The sequence below is a fragment of the Paramormyrops kingsleyae genome, chromosome 13, assembly GCF_048594095.1.
Source record: "Paramormyrops kingsleyae isolate MSU_618 chromosome 13, PKINGS_0.4, whole genome shotgun sequence".
NCBI classification, from domain to species: domain Eukaryota; kingdom Metazoa; phylum Chordata; class Actinopteri; order Osteoglossiformes; family Mormyridae; genus Paramormyrops; species Paramormyrops kingsleyae.
In genome coordinates this window covers 24,587,074-24,605,509 of record NC_132809.1, presented here as the reverse complement: position 1 = coordinate 24,605,509, position 18,436 = coordinate 24,587,074, and the positions used below count along the sequence as shown (strand labels likewise).

The 18,436-nt window shown below is 40.9% G+C and overlaps 1 protein-coding gene and 1 long non-coding RNA gene across 3 annotated transcripts; one reads left to right on the top strand and one right to left on the bottom strand.

The window, feature by feature from the left end:
* Window positions 1–1,665: 1,665 nt before the first annotated feature.
* ca12 (carbonic anhydrase XII) lies at window positions 1,666–15,894 on the bottom strand. Of its 2 annotated transcripts, XM_023811181.2 has the most exons (11): window positions 15,670–15,885; window positions 15,015–15,035; window positions 10,097–10,276; window positions 8,993–9,135; window positions 7,437–7,532; window positions 7,202–7,265; window positions 6,840–6,997; window positions 6,605–6,731; window positions 4,235–4,255; window positions 3,340–3,424; window positions 1,666–2,607 (listed from the first exon to the last, which is right to left on the bottom strand). In XM_023811181.2, exons 1-11 carry the CDS (start codon window positions 15,725–15,727, stop codon window positions 2,541–2,543), a joined length of 1,020 nt encoding a protein of 339 aa, XP_023666949.1. In that variant the 5' UTR covers window positions 15,728–15,885; the 3' UTR covers window positions 1,666–2,540. The 2 variants fall into 2 exon arrangements, with proteins under 2 accessions (XP_023666949.1, XP_023666948.1); XM_023811180.2 differs by lacking the exons at window positions 1,666–2,607; window positions 3,340–3,424; window positions 4,235–4,255 and adding an exon at window positions 4,262–5,860 and having other exon boundaries at window positions 15,670–15,894.
* LOC140578214 (uncharacterized) lies at window positions 14,361–18,377 on the top strand. The gene is made up of 3 exons (XR_011982304.1): window positions 14,361–14,597; window positions 14,766–14,837; window positions 17,791–18,377. It is a non-coding gene; the product is annotated as an uncharacterized lncRNA (long non-coding RNA).
* Window positions 18,378–18,436: the final 59 nt, after the last annotated feature.

The window sequence follows — 18,436 nt, the reverse complement described above, 5'->3', positions numbered from 1 at the left end:
AAAGACGCGATGATAGATAAATATATCATAGATGGTCTGTTGATATAATATGGAATTGAATACTGTCATACATATCTTAACCGTACCTGATATATTTGTCCTGTGGTATATACCTGAGTGTTGCATTGGGCTCTCTAATCCGCTTTCCATAACCTACTGCAGCACTGCTTATCATGCGGCTTCGTTTTCATTGTGATTTCTTGATATTTTTAACTTCAGTTTTAGGCTCGACTAGTTTTTGGATAATTATACCTGAGGTTTAACATTAGAAGTGTATATAACCAGCAGCGTGCAGGTAGATGCAGGTTTTTCACATAATGCGCTGCTAGGAAATCACTGCTAAATCAGCAGATCATCATTTCACACTGTCTTGTTTTAATGCATTTTAAGTACTATGGGTATGATAAAAAAAAAAACTAAGCCTGTATCAATGGTGTAGGATTGTGTCACAACTCAGTCACATAAGCCTGGTGCCTTTGGGTGACTGCTGCGATCGGGGCTATATAAAAATGAGTTGACTTGAACTGAAAAATGATGCCACATTGTAACTTTGTATAACAATAACAATACTGGAACATAAATAGGTGCAAATAGAAGTAATACTGCAAAAATAAGCAGTGCAGCATCTAATAGTTCATTTAAAAATGCACATTTTAGCTTTCTGCGACTTAAGTGTGGATGGAAAATTCACACTTCTGTGTTGAAGATCTTCCAGTGACAAAAATCTTCTCTTCACCACTGATTCAGACGTTGATCTACTGTTGTCTCATACAGGCGCCCCCTATGCACCTATACTGATTTGGAAGGCACATATTCGATTGTGATGGATAATTTAACAGGCAATTGCTTTTCTGCCTTGCAAGCTCTTGTCCATTATATTTACCCTAGAATCAGCTAGACACATCCATCATCCTGACAATCTGAAGAGGGTTCATTTTGTGTGAGAACATGACAGAAAGAGATTTTGTCGGTCACTTCTGAATATAATTATACCATTCTCCATTACAAGGGCAAGGAAGCCCTTATTAATCCAGACCCAAATCACATGCAGAACCACTATATTTAAATAAACATGAGCAAAGGCCAATGTATCAAAGAATTACTCATTTTATTTTACAATATTGACAAATAAGATCTCATTATTCATTAATATTATTAACATTTAGATTATAAAAAACTGATGACCTGTTTTAGATTATGAAAAACTGATCACCAGTGCTACACACAAGCAACAGACAACTAGGTTTGGGACCAGTGCAATATACATTATGCTTTTTCAGGAGTGACAAAATACTTCAGTAACTGTACCCAAATCAGCTTGTATAAGCAGAAGGTTGTTGTTTCAAGATCTATATATAGTATTACAAACACGCTGGTAAAATAGTTTTGAAGGATTGTGATTTGCATGTTTTATGATTGGAAAATTTTATTTTAATAATGTGTCTGTGGGGGAGATTAAATATACTGCAAGCTAAATAGGAAACATCACTGGAATTAGCAGAACTATAAAACTCTGTGAAACTTTATAATACTGCTTGAGAAATGGAGCAGACATGCTCTAGGTCTCTATTACTGCTTATGCAATGAGACTGCAGAAGTTTTTATTACTTGTAGCAATGATAATACAATGTCTCAATGAGAAAAACATTATCACTGCGAGAAATGTAGCAATACACGATTATTTATTTATTATTTTATTACTAGAATATTTTACAGGTCAAGTATTACCTTACAGCTCCTATTCATATCTACAATCAATTTTATATACATATAATTTTTCTCATGGATGTCGTATAGCTTTCATATAAAGAAATAGCCCCAAAAAAAGCAAGCCATGTTGACAAATAACTCCTTCAGTTATATTTAATGGATGGAAATCACATCCATTTCTTAAAAAAATAAAATAAAAATTGGGCAGTGTAGTGGGCAGCAGTCACCTTTCATCTTGGCTCTATGTATATGTTAAATTTGAAGTTTTCTTAGAGGTTCCTTTTGGGTTTTTGGCACAATGGTCTCCCCGTGCTGACCGAAAATATACGATTAGGTCTCGTGACGATAGCGCCTCATTTTCGATAATTTGTGCTTTTGCGCCCTCTGGCGGACTGGAATTCCATCTGGGTTGCTTCCTTGCCTTGTATGCTTCCAGCCTACCCGGTACTCAAGTTTTTGGAAGGGGCAGATGAAAAAATTGTTCTCTATTTATCCTTTTGCTGCTTAATTATAACTGACTTTAACGTGTTAACAGATGTAAATTGTTCAAAGGAGCCGTGTAGTACAGAAGATTTGAGCTTTCCAAAATTCTGTCTATTTTGAAAATAATTGTAAAACGTTTCAGTAAATTGGTATTCTAAAACACACACACGCACACACACACACACACATTGCAGGTGCCATTAACCTGCAGTTAACAATCTGCCTCAGTTCACTGGCAGCAAAATAACTGTTGGAGCATAAGTGAAGTGTGGTCACAGCATACTGTATGCAGTGTAAGGTGACACAACAGACCTGCACAAGAGTTTGGTGCCTGACTGGTAAGATTGTTACTTGTGAGCAGCACTCTCTGCATCGTGTGTGACATCCTTGGTCCTTTGCTGAACTCTCTCATTACTAAGGAGACAAGCAGAAAGTTAATGTAGCGTCAAACTTAATTGCTTTATCAATTTAACTAAAAAGGTTGATTCCCTATTTATGTGAAAATACACAGGTGTCAGACATCACTATGATGATGTGTAACTCTTCTTATAAGACATTCTGCAAATAATATTTAACCAGCTTTAACATACTGTACCTAAGACCAGGGTCAACAGTTTACAATTTCAATTCAACACAGGAGAAGCCTGAGATAAGATTCTGTCCCTTCCCTACCACCCTGCCTTGGTCAGCTATTTAGAACTATTGGTAACTTGTGACCGTAAAACCTAGCCTGACGGATATACCTAGTTCTGTGGCCTGTACTATGAAGCGGGGTTACTGGCTTATCGGGGTAACTTTTCGGATTTTAAGGTACCACAGTTTAAATGGACTTCATATTCGTTTACTTACATTTTGCCCAGACTACCTTAAATCCGTCAAGTTACCACGATAAGCCAGTAACCCCGCTTCGTAGTACAGGTCCCTGGTAATGTGCTCTTTTCACAGTAGAACTGGACTAAAAACAGACTTTCCAGTTAGTTAATGACATTAATTTTTATGCACTGTACCATACAGAAAACAAACATTATTTTACAGTGAGTGGACACTAGTCTTAAAATTTCTCACGGTTTGTAAAGTTTTATTTTTATGAGTGTGGGATTTGAGATTTGTGACAAAACATGCTGTTTGCATCTTTGTAACACTGACCTTTTCTTCCTAAGTAAATACAAGATGAGTGTCACGATGAATATTAGTGCCAGCAGTGTGACTGCCACAATGGAGATGACAACACCTGTAGGGAGAATGAGGCGAGCCGACCCTCAAGTGTCACGCGGTAAGGATACGGGGACACAGTGCGGGCGACCAATCGATGCACATGCACACATGCATGTACTGACCAATAGAGTAGAGAGAGTACACATGTGCTTCGTGTCACAATGAGGTCCAGCTTGCAATGACATATTCACACAAAGCCAAGACAAGCCGTTTCATCAATCACTGTGAAGAGCCATCATAAGGGGTCAGGAAAACCGTCATGATACGCCAAACCAAACGTGAAAATAATTTATTAAAATCTATTAATTTTGAGAAAAAAATTAGTAAAAACACACCCGTTAAAAAAAAAAACAGAACTGGCTCAGACATTAGACATCAGGATGTTTTAATGTGGAATCTGCAGTCCATAATCAGGCAAACATGCATCACTAGGTGGAAACTAGCAAGCATGATGGGTGAAAAGTTCATGTAATAATATATATTGATTCTGTAGCTGCAACTAGAATTAAATTTAAATGTTGAGACACGTATGTGCTTTTCTTGTGTTAGTTCAACAAAATAATTTCATATAGTTTATCCTGCATACCAATATTAATGGCATTATTGTAATCTGAAGTAGAAGTTTGATGTCAATGTACGTAGATGTCAATGTAAGTGCTGGTATAAAGAAATACACAAATAGATGATAGGTGGTGGAATTCCAGTTTATGCATTTTAATTATTACACTGCATTGTTGGTTACTGAATATTAATTACATACAAGAAACACCAAAGGCTGAGACATGCAAACACACACGGATGGCTGAAATCAAAGATGAGGACATACCTAAGCTCACCCAGTGCAGCCCTTAGTCATGGAAAAAAACAAGACAGAAAGTCTGAGCGAGAAACGTAGGATGTCGCAGCCTCTCAGCGTAAGCCAAGGACTGTAATATTCTTTCAAGTTTTACTATCGGTCAGTTTCAACCAACTACCAACTACGAATCACACGGCACAGCAGCTTCCATCTGTATTAACCAGACCTCAAGCCATTGGGTAATTCCATTCATACTCAAGCTTCTGACTGAAGCCTTCAACCTAATATCTACAAATTCAGCAGTCTACATAAATATCTTGAAAATTGTAGGTTGTGTTTTAAAATTTTACTAAAATTTCTACTTCTTACAATTTATTGGATTTTATTTTTTATTAGACCAATCCAGTCGTCGGTCAGTCCGTCGGTCCATCCATCCATCCACCTTCCAACTGTTTATCCTGATCAGGGCATAGACTTACCCATGACAAGATATCAACTGATTGGCTGGTAAATATTTATTTCTTTTAATTTTATGCATTAAAAAATGCTAAGACAGTATGGTTAATATCATTATAAATACTATTATTAAAAAAACATCAGAAATTATGCATGTATAGGCCATTTACTTTAATTATTAATCTATGACATTTTGCCCTTTTTCTTTATCCTCAAACCTAACCATTTAATCAAGTTTTCTTTGCGATCTCTTTTAAAAGTGGGCAGGCTTCAAACATGGCTCTCTAAGGTTTGTACAGTAACATACAGTCATATGCAGTTTTGTCTACAACTAATTAAACTCGGTCACTGAGAATTATTCCCCAATGAAGATAAGACTCCAACCTTTAGAATGAAGTCAAATAGACACTTTCATCTAATAATGTTCTAAATGCCGAATGTGAATCTTGACATGATTAATAAACAGTACAGTTCACTTTATCAATGGCTTGCTAATAGATTGTGCGATGAGCTTTTCAGCAGTCCTTAGTTCATTACAGACATTTGGAGTTCTTCAGCAATTACATCTGTCATCTATTTTTTGTCTACGACACACATGATGTACAAGCTGTGCTGGGTGGCGCTTCTACTGGACTGGGTGTCTGGTTTTGCTCTGAAGTTCCTCAGACTCATGGTTTCCACTTGGAACCTGGGCTGGTTTCACCAGAGAGTTCTGTAGCTTTTCTAGCTCATGCTTGCGCTGGCTATGTAGTAGGTGTCTGACTGTGAAGGGGGATAGTTCTGATCTGCCATTCAGATAGCTCCCGAGGTTGAGGGCTGGGAAGACGACCTCTCGGAGGGCCTCCGCCAGCCGATTCTTCAAGTGGGCTTTCTTAAGCTCGAGCATTGTTCTCTTTTCCACGGTGCTATAACATAAACTCTCTTCTGAAAGCCCAGTGATTCTGGAGTTCCAGAGTTTTAGGAGAAGACTTCCAGCTTTCAACTTTGGCAAGTTCTCTTTCAGTGTGGACTGGCCCAAGATGTGCTTGTTCTCCCAATTTTCCCATTTCTTGCTGGAATCTAGTGTATGGCTGATTCTAGGCTGTATCTGGGGTGCCTCTTTGTGTGTCGCTTTGGCAAGGCTGCTGGCAAGCAGTTTTTGAATGGCTTGCCTTCTACGGAGAGGTGACGTCGCTGTGTCTACGCCCTGCATTCCATCTCCTGCACCACACACAGAAGTGGTGAATGTGTAAAGCAAGCCAGACACTGAGAGAGGGGGTCCACCCTGCACCACGTGACCACACTCTATGTCTGCATGAACTAATGCTGCACCAGCATGCGATTAATAATAATGACACTTCATTGATCCCCGTGGGGAAATTCTCTTTCTGCCTGCCTCGTCCTGCTCTCCATGACACACAGGTAGGTGAGAGCAAGCTTGGCAACGTAGGACAGCCACCTGCCTGGTGTCCACGGAGCTGAGGGTTAAGGGCCTTACTCAAGGGCCCACAGGCGTGACTGTTCTGCTGAAGCCGGGTACAAACCGGAGACCATCGGTTCACAGGCTCAGAGGCTTGGCCTGCTGAGCCACACCCTGCCCCCAAATATGGCTACACACATTCACTTTAATCAGTTACTGTAACCTCAGAGGCTTTAAATAAGCACAAAGCCCTAGTCGCCCTGTGTTGGTGGAGGGTCTGAAAGCTTTACTCGCTGTTTACGTTTGGAATCTAAACAAAGCCTGTCGATCCACCTGTCAGTCATCCATTATAACTGCGCATTTCTTTATGAATGAATTTATGCAACATTTGGCCCCTCTGCTTTGATGCAATACAGATTTTTTTTTCTCTTTCCCGAATTTGAATCGTTCGCTACATTACCAAAAGTGGAGGACTTCTACGGACCACACAGGAAGATGCTGCTTCGTTTTGAAATGTAGCGCCTTGCCATGCATTCCAGACTCACCCTCTTGAAAATTCACCAGGACAGTCCTGTCGCCTGGATTCTGCGTTCTCCTGTAGTTTCCACTGAGGGTGACTGGGGAGTCGTCCCCTACCGTGGAGGAGTACACGGTCGTGGCTAAACCCAGGAACTGGAAGGGCACCACTTACAGCGTTACAACAACATGAGACGCGGACAGTGTACAGAATGGCAGTTCACATGGAACTAAAACGTACTGGGCGGGAGTGAGGTACAGAACCTGCGTGTGTGAGATGCTGATTGGTGTTCGGAACACGGTCCACAGCACACTAGGGTAGCAGGGGGGTGTCGTCAGGGAGCCGTCGTAGCGATAGAACTCGTCCAGTTGGTCGGGAAGCAGCTCCCGGATGTTAAAGGCGGGGATCTTCACTGTCTGATCTAACAGGCCGATATAGAACCGCAGGGTGGGCCAGTGCCAGTGGCAGGAGAAGATGCACGACCCACCTAACCATCTATCATGTGTCATTGTTAGCACTGACAAAATACTGAAGGAGAAATAAGATCTGACTTCAAATAGGAGCACAAATTACTTTTAAGCAAACACATCTCCTCTGCTAACAAGTATGAAAAATTGTAACTTACTCTTATATTTAATCCCATCGATATATGTCAAGAAGCGGTCAAAAGCGGGGTTAAACCTGCCCACCTGCCACACAGAGAATCAGAGGTGAACACCAGCGACACCAGCTGGCCAAACAGGGAAACGACAGACAGGACAGGGCAGGGGCCGATGCTGATAGATACACTACTCAGCGAGCTCCCCAGGTTGAGTGAAAGTAGCACCTCCTGGTGGTCGGATTCTTCCACAGCGACTCACCTCAATCAGAACCCCAAGAACAGCCAACCCGTCAGCCCGATCTGCCGCGACAGAGACGTTTGGGTACTTGTCGGAGTTGAAGTGCACCACATGCATCTACAGGAAAAGAACAAATAGGATAAGCAGTAGCTGTCATGCTCACTGACATTTGATTACCTTATCCGTACATATTTTAGATGAAACGTTTTACAATTTTCTTCCAAGCTGAAGTAGGAGTGATGGATGCATGTACCCAAAAGCTGAGTGAAGTGTGAACTCTGTCTAAGAATATAATGAGCTACAGACTGCTCCCAAAATGGAAAGGACATCAGAAGTCTCACCACTAAACACCCTTTCTAGCACAGCCTGAGGCAAGAGTGCATCAACAGGCTGGGAAACTCATCAGTGTCTAAGTGTGACAGCTCTGTCATAAGCCACAAGCTTCTCACATAAGTTAGGGTCTGTTTTTATGGTCATACCCTTCAGGGATATTTACAGCCTGGGAGCAAAGAGACAGTTGGAAACATGACATTTGACAATCAGTTCATTTATCTACAAAAAAAACAGGATGACATGCAGATGCTGGAGGTGAGTGGTTCATTTGTCAGTGTGAACCGGAGAAGCTGCAGTCAGAGCACACAAACCAAACCTCGTTAGGCTATGAGCTCACAGTCATGTTGTGTATATGTGCACAATCCATTTGGATACATCCATATGGGCACCTGATCTCACTGTCAGCAGTTTTGTCCAGATCATTTGCTTGTGCTAAAAAAGCTTCATAAAAGTAGTTTGTTATTTTCAAAAATAAATATTTTGAAATGCACACGTACTGCAGGCTTATATTGTTCAATCATATTTGTGCGCATGTTCTTTCCATAACATCGACACAATGCTGGAGATTCATGCAGTTTGATAGTCTGTAATCCAGAAAGTCCCCATACTTACGCATGGACTGCCATGAAGAGTATTATACTAAACATTCAGGTTAAATACAATGCTTCGTGATACCGAATAGACACGCTACTTTGTGACGCTCGTGGAAACATTGCATGGCTTCAGCAATATGTCAGCTCAATGTACAGTACAATGTCGTATGTATTTACCTTTATTATTATTACTGAATTATAATTATTATGTATTGTATTGTTACTGCATTATAATAATAACCATTATCACTATTATTATTATGTACTGTATTATTATTGTTCTGACTTACCTACAAATTCAACATAAAGACAGACTTGGGGAACGGCTCTTGTTTGTAACCCAGGGTATTTCTGGGGACCCATAGTACTGTCCCTGCATTGACTCATTTAAGTAAGGAGGACCGTGCAGAGACCTTCTGGGGGCAGGTGCTCAAAGGCACCGACCAGGTGGTGCTGGGGCGGGGGGGTTAATAAAAAGAGTCAACTTGACTGTAAAATGACCAGAGTGAAGAGGTTGCAAGGCTAAAAATTGCCAACCAGGGGGCACGCAGTAACTTCAAAGGGAGGTGCTTTAAATAGATCGGGCAAAAGGGTAGGTGAGTCTCCCCCAGCACTCCACCCCGCACACACACATGGAAATTCTCCCCATACCTCTGCAGGAAAGCGCTTGCCGTTGATGGTGTGTTCAGAGCCGGCTGGCAGGCTCTGGGAGCCCCAGTGCAGGTGCAGCTGGGCAGCGGAGTAGCGGTGGGACAGACCAGACAGGCTCATCCGGGAAGGCAGGGACAGCTGCACTGTGGCCAGAAATGTCACACACACAGATTACTTATCGATATCTTTATGGGGACTCGCGATTCGTTTTTATGGGCACAACCCGAAATCCCAACAATGACAGCCTTAACCCCTACCAAACCCTAACCTTAACCCTAACCTTAACCATAAGTAACCAAACAAAATATAATACTTTTGGCATTTTTAGTTTCTGACACTGACAATTTTTTTTTTTATTAGTTTTCCCTTTCCCTGTGTCCCCAGAAGGTCAAAATAAGTTTTTTTTTTCCATATTTGGTCTTCATAATGTAATATATACATGAACAGAAAGACACACACCGGAGTATCCAGAGGAAACCCCACAGCAACAAGGAGAGAACATGCAAACTCCACACACAGGGAACGCTGCTTCCAGAGGTGTGAGGCGACTGTGCTAACCACTGCACCACCATGCCTACTGAGAAAGCATAACTCAAGAAATCAAATGCTTCAATCACTCACCATACAATTAACTCCTGAACTTATCCCAAAATTAAGATTAGGAAATAAGCTAAATATTTAAAACAACTTTTTTTTTCTTATTCATTGGGTGAAAGAATAAAACAGCCATGTCGTTTCCCTGAATCGAGAGGAGCCCTGCAGTTGGAGTAGATGTTCAGAGAAGCGTGTGCAGGTCTTGTTTTGATGTGAGGATACACCAGTGCTTAATGTTTTTTGGCGAAGAGTAAATGTTCATGTACACCTGCTGCAGAAGGCTGCTGTTTGGTTCATAAGCTGAGGAATCTGAACCACCCTCTGCAGTATTTAATAACCTGCTGAACACCATCACTGTCACTTCTGTACCTGCTGTGGGAAATCCTAACTAAGCCATTCATACTGCGTTATTAAGGACAGAGGTCTTCATTAGTACGTTCTGACCTGACCATTTCTCAGCCTTTTCATGGCTCCTGTGGCTGATCTTGTCAGGGTCATTGCTGTGCTCACCTGAGTGCCCATTATTGACCAGCGTCAGCAGCTCCTTGTCTGACAGGTTGTAGTGCAGGAGCTCAATCTGGGTCAGAGAGTGGTCGTATCTCAGCAGCTCTGGCTCGAAGTCAATGGGCGACTGAAAGACCCCACCACAATATGGGTAATTCTTGGACCAGTTGGTCTCTCCATCTGGGCCTGTGAAAAGTTTGTGGGAGTTTCTTAAAACTTAGAAACACTTAATTTATCCATACATATATGGGACCATGCATAGACCTGTGTTTCACGCAAGGTAAACTGGAGCCTGCCTTAAGACTCCCAGTTAATGTTTGTGCAACCATACACAGAGTAATCCATGTTTTATTGTTTCATACTTGCTGTGACTGCAGTGGAGGTCACATGATCTGTATGATATTCAGCTGCCAACTTATACATGTTCCAGGTCAAGTACAATGGTCATGTGACCTCCACTGTTTTTGTGTTCTTCATGTTCCAAAAACTATGGCTGTTTCTCAATACCAAGAACACAAAGTTCTTATGGTCTTCAGAAGAGCAGTCTTGCTAACTTGCCTCCCAAGAATTAACTTAGGATGCAATCAATCATGGGATTGTTCTAATTAGTGAGGATGCAACCGACGCATCCTTGATATTTGGGGCGGGGAAAAAACAACATCCTGGAATTTTTACTGTCCTCTTTACTTCTGTTCTTAGTATTGGAACCGGTCTTCTGCAATGGAAGATGACATAAAACGAGCACACGAAAGCACATGTACTGAGAAACACCCAGTATAACTTACTTCCTCTAGTAAATCAGTCTTATTGGATTCTATAATCCTCTTAATTCATTTTTGTGCTTATTGGCTTGAAGGGGATTAAACACGTTGCATCAAGATACTGACACATACACGCAATATAGAGTAAGAATAAAGCTGCACTCCACTGTGACATCATTATGTGTTAAGCTCAGGTCAGCCCCAAAGCCTCATCTCAGGGTAAAGGTGGCCATACAATTCTGATGAAATCAATGAAATCAATGTTGCTTTAGCAATACGATGTCATATGAACCAGAATCACCGCAGTCATCATCATTTCGCCGCACCGCCTGAGTAGGGTCTCCGAGGCAAACCTTTTCATTCGTTCTGATCCCACCCGCTGTCCATGATTGGCTGACATAAATGCGATGCTGCAAGGTTGGTCAGCCATGCTATTTCCGGGCATATTTACCAGCTTTCTGTGCACCGCACCACACACATCTGTAAATAGCGTAAATCGATATGTGTATTCCTGTTGTAAACAGTAAATGTTGTAACTTAGTAATGTTTGCCATGGAATGCATGTGTTTTGTTAGCATGTAACCATGAGTGTCGTGTTAATAGTTGGCTTCCCTGTTTTACACTAATACAGGTCTTGTTTTTCTCATTTGACTACATCTAGCATAATTTTTAATTATTTGCCAGTATATGCTGACTACGAAGGAAAAGGAACATGGTCTAGCTTGTGAGTTGTCATGGGATACAAGTGAGTACTCGCCCCCCTGAGAAAAATTACCAAAAACCATTCCTCCTCACTACCCCCCTAAATTGTTCTGCGCAATATCACTCACATGAAGGTGAATTTACCGACTATATCATTGTTGTAATGCTGCTCCATCTTTTCACAACTGCTTTTCTTGATGGCAAAATGCAAGAGTAAGCAATCCACGCTTCTGCTTGTGGTTAAGTACAGTACTATGTAAAGGGCTTCACTGGTCAATGCAATAAGTTTGTTTGACCACATCAAGTGAGTGCTGACTTTCCTGGGGGCAGACATGGCCAACAAATGGATGTACAGCAGAAGAAAGACCTGTGGTCATATTTTAAGAAGACAGGCAGTTAGACAGCTGACATTAAGCATTTAGGGCAGCTGTGATTGAGACATTCTATAGCTGTCAGCAATTTCAGGAAAATCCCGGCGTTAGCTAACAGGGGGAAAATAGGTTTAGAACAATTAAAGTGCTGACTTTGTTGTAGCTACAGTAGCTCTCTTTTTATAAATCTTCTATAAATCCATTCCTGTACTACAATCAATATGTATTGAATATATACCTTACAAGAGGTTTGTTTTATAAACAGCTTTACTTTACATGCAGCTTGAAGTTTATCTTCAGCATTTTTTCTGTTGTATCTGTATCATTCTGATGTAACAAATATTTTAATCTGTACAAATATTATAAGAATATGATCCACAGTAAATCTATAGTACATCTATAGTGTAGTATAGTCAATCCCTGGGTAATATTTAATATGCAGATATGGAGCAGTAAAGGGCTAATTACAAAGCATGTAGCTCAAAGCCCCAACCCACCTCCTGCCACCCCCCCTGAAATATTTTATAGCTCGACTACAGGTCATAACTACTGTTGTTTCCTGCTTTATTGCATAGCTCATATTGAAATCTGACTTTGCAGCACAGTCTGTGAGTTGCTATTTGATTCTTTCATAACGAGGTGCAATTATGGAGAGTTCTGATTAGCTACACGTGCGCATAGAAATGTAATGGTAGTGTTTCTAAGCCAGTATGCTTGAAGGTTCAATTTGTGGACATGAGTTAGTTCATACCAGAAATACCATTGTAACATTACATGGCCATTATACATTGTACTCCTTTGCTAACAATGTCCTGTGTCCACTAACCGGGAGCACTGATCCTGTGTAGCTTCCACATCTGGTTCAGGTGAATGATTTTTCATGGAGAAAGTCCCAAAACTTTTATATTAATCAATGGAAAAAGTTATTTTGAAACCATAAGGATGATCTTTTTTTTGGATTTGGATACCTTTGTGAGCACTAGACATTTATATTGTGTTTTTTCACCATACACTACTTTTCCATGTTTTAATTAAAGATATTTATTATGGAACAAAGGGGTGCATTTTATCTTTTCATATCTTCTTCTCACCAGTTGTCCTCCTGGAATCCAGGATAAAACCAGGGATAAATATATTCACAAATATTCTCCATTAAAAGTAGTAAAAGTAGTTTAGTTGAACACAGATGTAATTCATTATACTTAGCATTCAGAAGCAAATGGGTTTTATCTTTTGGCTAGAGTACCTTAAACAAACAGTGATGTTTGCTGAGGATTCACATCAAATTGGATACATTTGAACTTATACAGCATTTATACATAGGCATTAGTCAGAGCCTTAACTTCATAAATATCCATGACCCACTGCCACCTCAGAATATAGTTTCATGTTTCCCTGTATCTCTGCCCTTTATTTGACTTCATAGTTGCTAACAGAGAGGAATTTGCTCTTCAGCCAATGTGACACAACAGAATGAAGACCTTTAGAATGACCTAAAATCAGTTCATTGGAGGGATTACAGAGCAAGGTGTACACAATCACTGTTAAATGAACACCAACTTCTAATATTTTGTGAGGGTATAAATCATTTCACCCATTCATGTTTTTACTAAGTTTCATTTTAATTCCAGAAATCAGTCTCTGTAGTGGTCATGTGGTACAAGTTTGTAGTGTGAGTGCATTTACACAGAAAGCATAAATAACACAGCTTGACCTCCACACACTATACTGTGACCTTCACGCACTTATAGAAAAGCCATAATTAAGGTTCTACATACACTGACTGGAATGATCCTAAATGCTATCCTAGTAATGATGCATGATGATGCTATTAATGAAATAACAACTGTGGAGAATCTGAACTGCATGTTCAGTAAGGGCATCAAAAAAATCTTTGGAATATAAAATTCTTTGGAATAACAGATATCGTTCTTCAAAATCATGCAAAACAACAGGAAGTTAATCCAATGAGTGCCTTGCCGAACGAGTCCAAACATTACCATCAATTAGCATATTTCAAAACATTCTCCTTTAGTCACTTTTCCCCCAAAGTGCAGCAAGTAACATGGCAACAGCATTGAAACAAATTTATCTCTAGTGAGTTACTCGATGGTATTATCACATTATAAAACATTCTCATTAACGTCTAATAAATTATCTGAGAACTTCTGCCATTACTACAAATAACCCTGTATGCACTACAAAATAAAGGGATCATGGGGGATCAAAACAAATGGGAAATCAAACAGACTAAACTAATACCATAAAATAATGACCATAAAGGAACTAAGCAGACAAAGGAAACGGGACTAAGGAAAACAGGACAATGCAGGAAACAGAAAATTATTACAGGGAAATTATGCAGCTGACTGAGAAATCCTGTTTTGGGGAACACCCCCCACCTGAACCGCCCCCCGTAATACAACACAAAGGCACCAAGGCAGAAGAAAGCCTCCTTACCTAAAAAGAGTATGTATCGTAAAGGGTGAAGTTATATTGAAACCTATGTAAAAGACAAAAGAGCAATACGGAATACTACTAGAGATAGTACACTCTTCCAAACTGTTACGTAAGAGCAAAAGCCGTGCGAGATGTCAGGAGAGGTTACCGCGGCAGCTATAAGCGGAGATGTTCCAGGAATGCAGCGACCAATAAATTGGCAATAGCTTTCAGGTATGCCATGTGCTGGTGGCTGAAACAAGGTCGAATGCTGTACCTTGGAATCAAATATTGGACACATTTTGCATTTAACATCCCGGCTGTGTCAGCAATGTATCTTGCTACGGTTTGTAGTACCTAAAGAGCGGAACAACTTTGCTAACCCCTGTCTTATTTTTACAGGTACAGGCTCCCCCTAGTGATCCCGATTAGGGATTGCAATTCACCTCTAATTCGTCCGTATACTTTTCACAGGTGGGTATTTTATTTTTAACTGTATTCATCCTTAGACTAAGGGTCAAGTTAAACAAAATGAACATACATTAGGAAAACAATATTTTCCTTGCGATAATGCCACAACTTCATCTGTAAGTATCACACAGCATACACCGTCACGGTCTCCGTAGAAGTTAAGGCACCGCGCTCACTCACCCTTATACGTCCACTTTGCACCTGTAACACAAACAAAAATATAAGTAACTCAGAGACGAAGTGAAAGGTATCAACGGGGATTTATATTCCTTTTACAAAAAGTTCATTGAAGAAATGTGTCATGGCGAAAGTTTAATATCTCCTTATGTCAACGTCATCTGGTTTCAAGCCCGGTCTACGTCAAAGTCAACCTCAGCGCTACTTTGCTGGTGGCAGTAATTGTCCAGTTTAAAATATCCGCTTCAAAAATTCCTGAATTATGCTTAAGTAAGCGTCGTACTGGTTAAGAAACAGAACAGATGTATGGTCAAAAATGCATGAAGCGTTCCCTGCATTGAGAATTTAAATTTCTAAGTGTATAGCAGTAATGATACGAATAATTTGTACTTTTGCACTTTCCCCCCTCTTTTTCCTAAATTCGTTAGAGTCCCATTCATTATTCGAGAAAATTCGAAAAGTACTGGTATGTTTCGCAATAGTTTAAAATAAACATTTGCATCGAATCATCATTTGGTCAGTAATAATAACATGTAACGTATATTTAACACTTCTTAAATTCTGTAAAATTGATATACAGGTTCATAATAACAAACATTACGTTAAAAAAAATACCTTAATCGTCTAGTTTATAAAACACAATTTTAAATGGTGTTACCTTCTGAGTACGTGATACTGAGCAGCACCAAATTTAGGATAATCGATGTAACTGCCATATCCTATGCGTTTTTTCCTTTAAAACATCACAAAAGTGTCTTTCTCAAAAGTCTTGAACAGTAGGCATACATATTGCGTAGCTGGTTTTTATAGTATTCACAGCGACTCCATCGTAAGGAGCTCATGACGTCGGCAGCCCTTTGGGGCTCATTAAGTGCCTGACCGCTCACCTTAAACTGTAGCCTCTGGGACGCAATGCGAATCATTTTAAGTGCCGTTTACAACTTTTACAGGAACCCAGACTGAACCTAATCTATGACATGCTTTGAGGAGATCAATTGTAATACAAAAGCATGTTTCCCCAATACAACTAATAGATTATGATCGAAATTAATACATTTACGTGATGCTGAAATATCATTTGTTGTTTCCCTACAGAGAGCAATCACTAAAATTTGTATATATGGGACTGAAATGTTTCAGAATAGATAAAATATACAGCGATGTACTGTATCTGCTAACAGGTCTCGGGAATTACTGCTGAAACTTTTCCCAAATATGTTGCGCCTCCCAAAATGCGTTGTGTATGTGTGTGTGTGTGTGTGTGGGTGGGTGGTTGAGGTCCACTTGTGTAGCAGGCTATAAAAACCTGTTAATTTGACTCTGTGGGGGACATTTTTAGGGGTATAGGTTGTCATGTTGGGATAACAGTTTTCCCCACAGAAATGAATGGAGAGTCCCCACAAAGATATAATTACAAACCCGTGTGTGTGTGATTCTGCAACATGGCTAATTGAGCTCTACAGAGCATCTATGCCTTTGTTCTTTTCTGTGCCAAATAGGGTAGCTGTGTGCTATGAATTACAAAGGTTATGGTGCATTTTTCCATACCGGATATCCTATAAACCTAAACTTAACCGACAATGAAAACACAATATATTTACCCACGATACAGGTACAACCTCTTAGTAATGCTGAGGGGATGCTGATGGGTCCCTATCAATCAGTGACAGGTTTTTGGCAGGGTCAGCCAGTGGCAGTGTTCCGCCAGTGCCAGTGTTCCGCCAGTGCCAGTGTTCCGCCAGTGGCAGTGTTCCGCCAGTGCCAGTGTTCCTAGAGCTGTGAGAAATATGCGGCCGTGTGACACATGCAGCTTGTGAGCAGTCGTCCTGCTGAAAAGGTCGCTGCCGTTGGAACATTCGCTAAAGGTCAGATGATCTTGAATGCATTTCCCTTCTGAATGGTTTGGAGCTTCACTGTTAAGTCTTGACAGCCTGCCTGGGGTATATTTAGATCTGGCACTGATTCTGGGCAGCAGGGTCGTGCAGTAGAGAAATGGCTGTGATTTGATGGCTCCTCATGAATTGCTGTCTAGCAGGCAAAGGTGTGTGGGTTAGGACTTTGGGCCTGGTCCAAATCACATGGCCGGTACAGTAATCATATGACTGTTGGGTCTCTAAGGAAGGATGAACCCAAATAATTCTTTTATAATTGTGCTGGTTGGGGGTGGTGTGGTGGCACAGAGATTAGTGCTGTTGCCTTGCATTTCTCAGAGCAGCGTTCAAGTCTCCACCCTGGCTCCATGTCTGTGGAGTTCATATGTTCTCCTTATGCCATCATGGGATTTCCTGCAGGTACTCCAGTCCTCCTCCTCCACAGTCAAATTGCCCATAGGCTTGTGCATGAATGTTATGTGCTTTGTGATGGGTTGGCACCCGATCCGGGGTTATTCCCTGCCATGCACCCATAGGCTCAGACCACTGTGTCCCTGAATAATGTAAACAGATGATAATACTAATTGATCCCCACGGGGGGATTGTCTTTATGCAGCCCTCAAGTTGCTCTTTGTAGAGTAAGCTGTCCACAAAGGGCAGCCACCTGGTGGGGAGCTGGGGGTTAAGGGCTATGCTCAAGGACCTGCATACGTGCTGAGGCTGGGTTTGAACCAGTGACCTTCTGATTACAGACACACAGGCTTAGCCCACGGAGTCACACGCTGCCCCCAAATGGATGGATGGATTGTGCTAATGGCAAATAAATAATTATTAGCATAACAGTAATTTTCAGTGATCTATCCTGACCCTGTAATAAATATATTTATGTGTCTCAAAATTATATGAAGAATCATACCATGGGGTGGCATGGTGCTGCAGTGGTTGACGCTGATGCCTCGCACCTCTGGGACCTGGGTTTGAGTCTCTGCCATGGCTCCATGTGTGTGGAGTTCTCCTGTGTCATCATGGGGTTTCCTCTGGGTACTCCGGTTTCCCCTCACAGTCCAAAGTCATGGTGAGGTGAGTCGGAATTACCAAATTGTGCATGTCTAAGTGAATGACGTGTGAGTGTGTAGTGCGAAAGGTTGGCACCCCATCCTGGTGTGTTCACTGCCTTGCACCCGTAACCTCCAGGATAGGCTCCAGAATGGGGCAAGCGGTTTCAGAAAATGGATAGATGGAAATGGTGCATGTGTGAGTGAATGAGTTTTTCCCTGCTGTGTGCCCATAGCCTCTAGGATAGGCGCTGGACTCCCTGTGACCCAGAATAGGACTAGAGGTTTCAGATAATGGATGGTGTTATAAACCACAGTCTTACAAAAATGTGCAATCTAATTCCCTTTGAGTATGATTAAAACAGCATTACTTCTAATTATTGCCTTAATTTTTTAATCAATTCATATTTTATTTACAGCTATTTTCTGGTACTGACAAAAACAAAAGTAGAAGTACTCACCCTAAGATGACTGCTCTTATCAGTGTATAGGTGAAGTA

What these genes read in the sequence shown, in the direction of transcription:
- ca12 (XM_023811180.2), bottom strand. Translation starts at nt 15,727, where the DNA reads ATGGCAGTTACATCGATTATCCTAAATTTGGTGCTGCTCAGTATCACG. An exon ending in TTCTTGGGGTTCTGATTGAG is followed by an intron (nt 7,266 to 7,436) that starts GTGAGTCGCTGT and finishes TCTGTGTGGCAG; the next exon opens with GTGGGCAGGTTTAACCCCGC. An exon ending in CCTGGTGAATTTTCAAGAGG is followed by an intron (nt 5,861 to 6,604) that starts GTGAGTCTGGAA and finishes TGTGTGGTGCAG; the next exon opens with GAGATGGAATGCAGGGCGTA.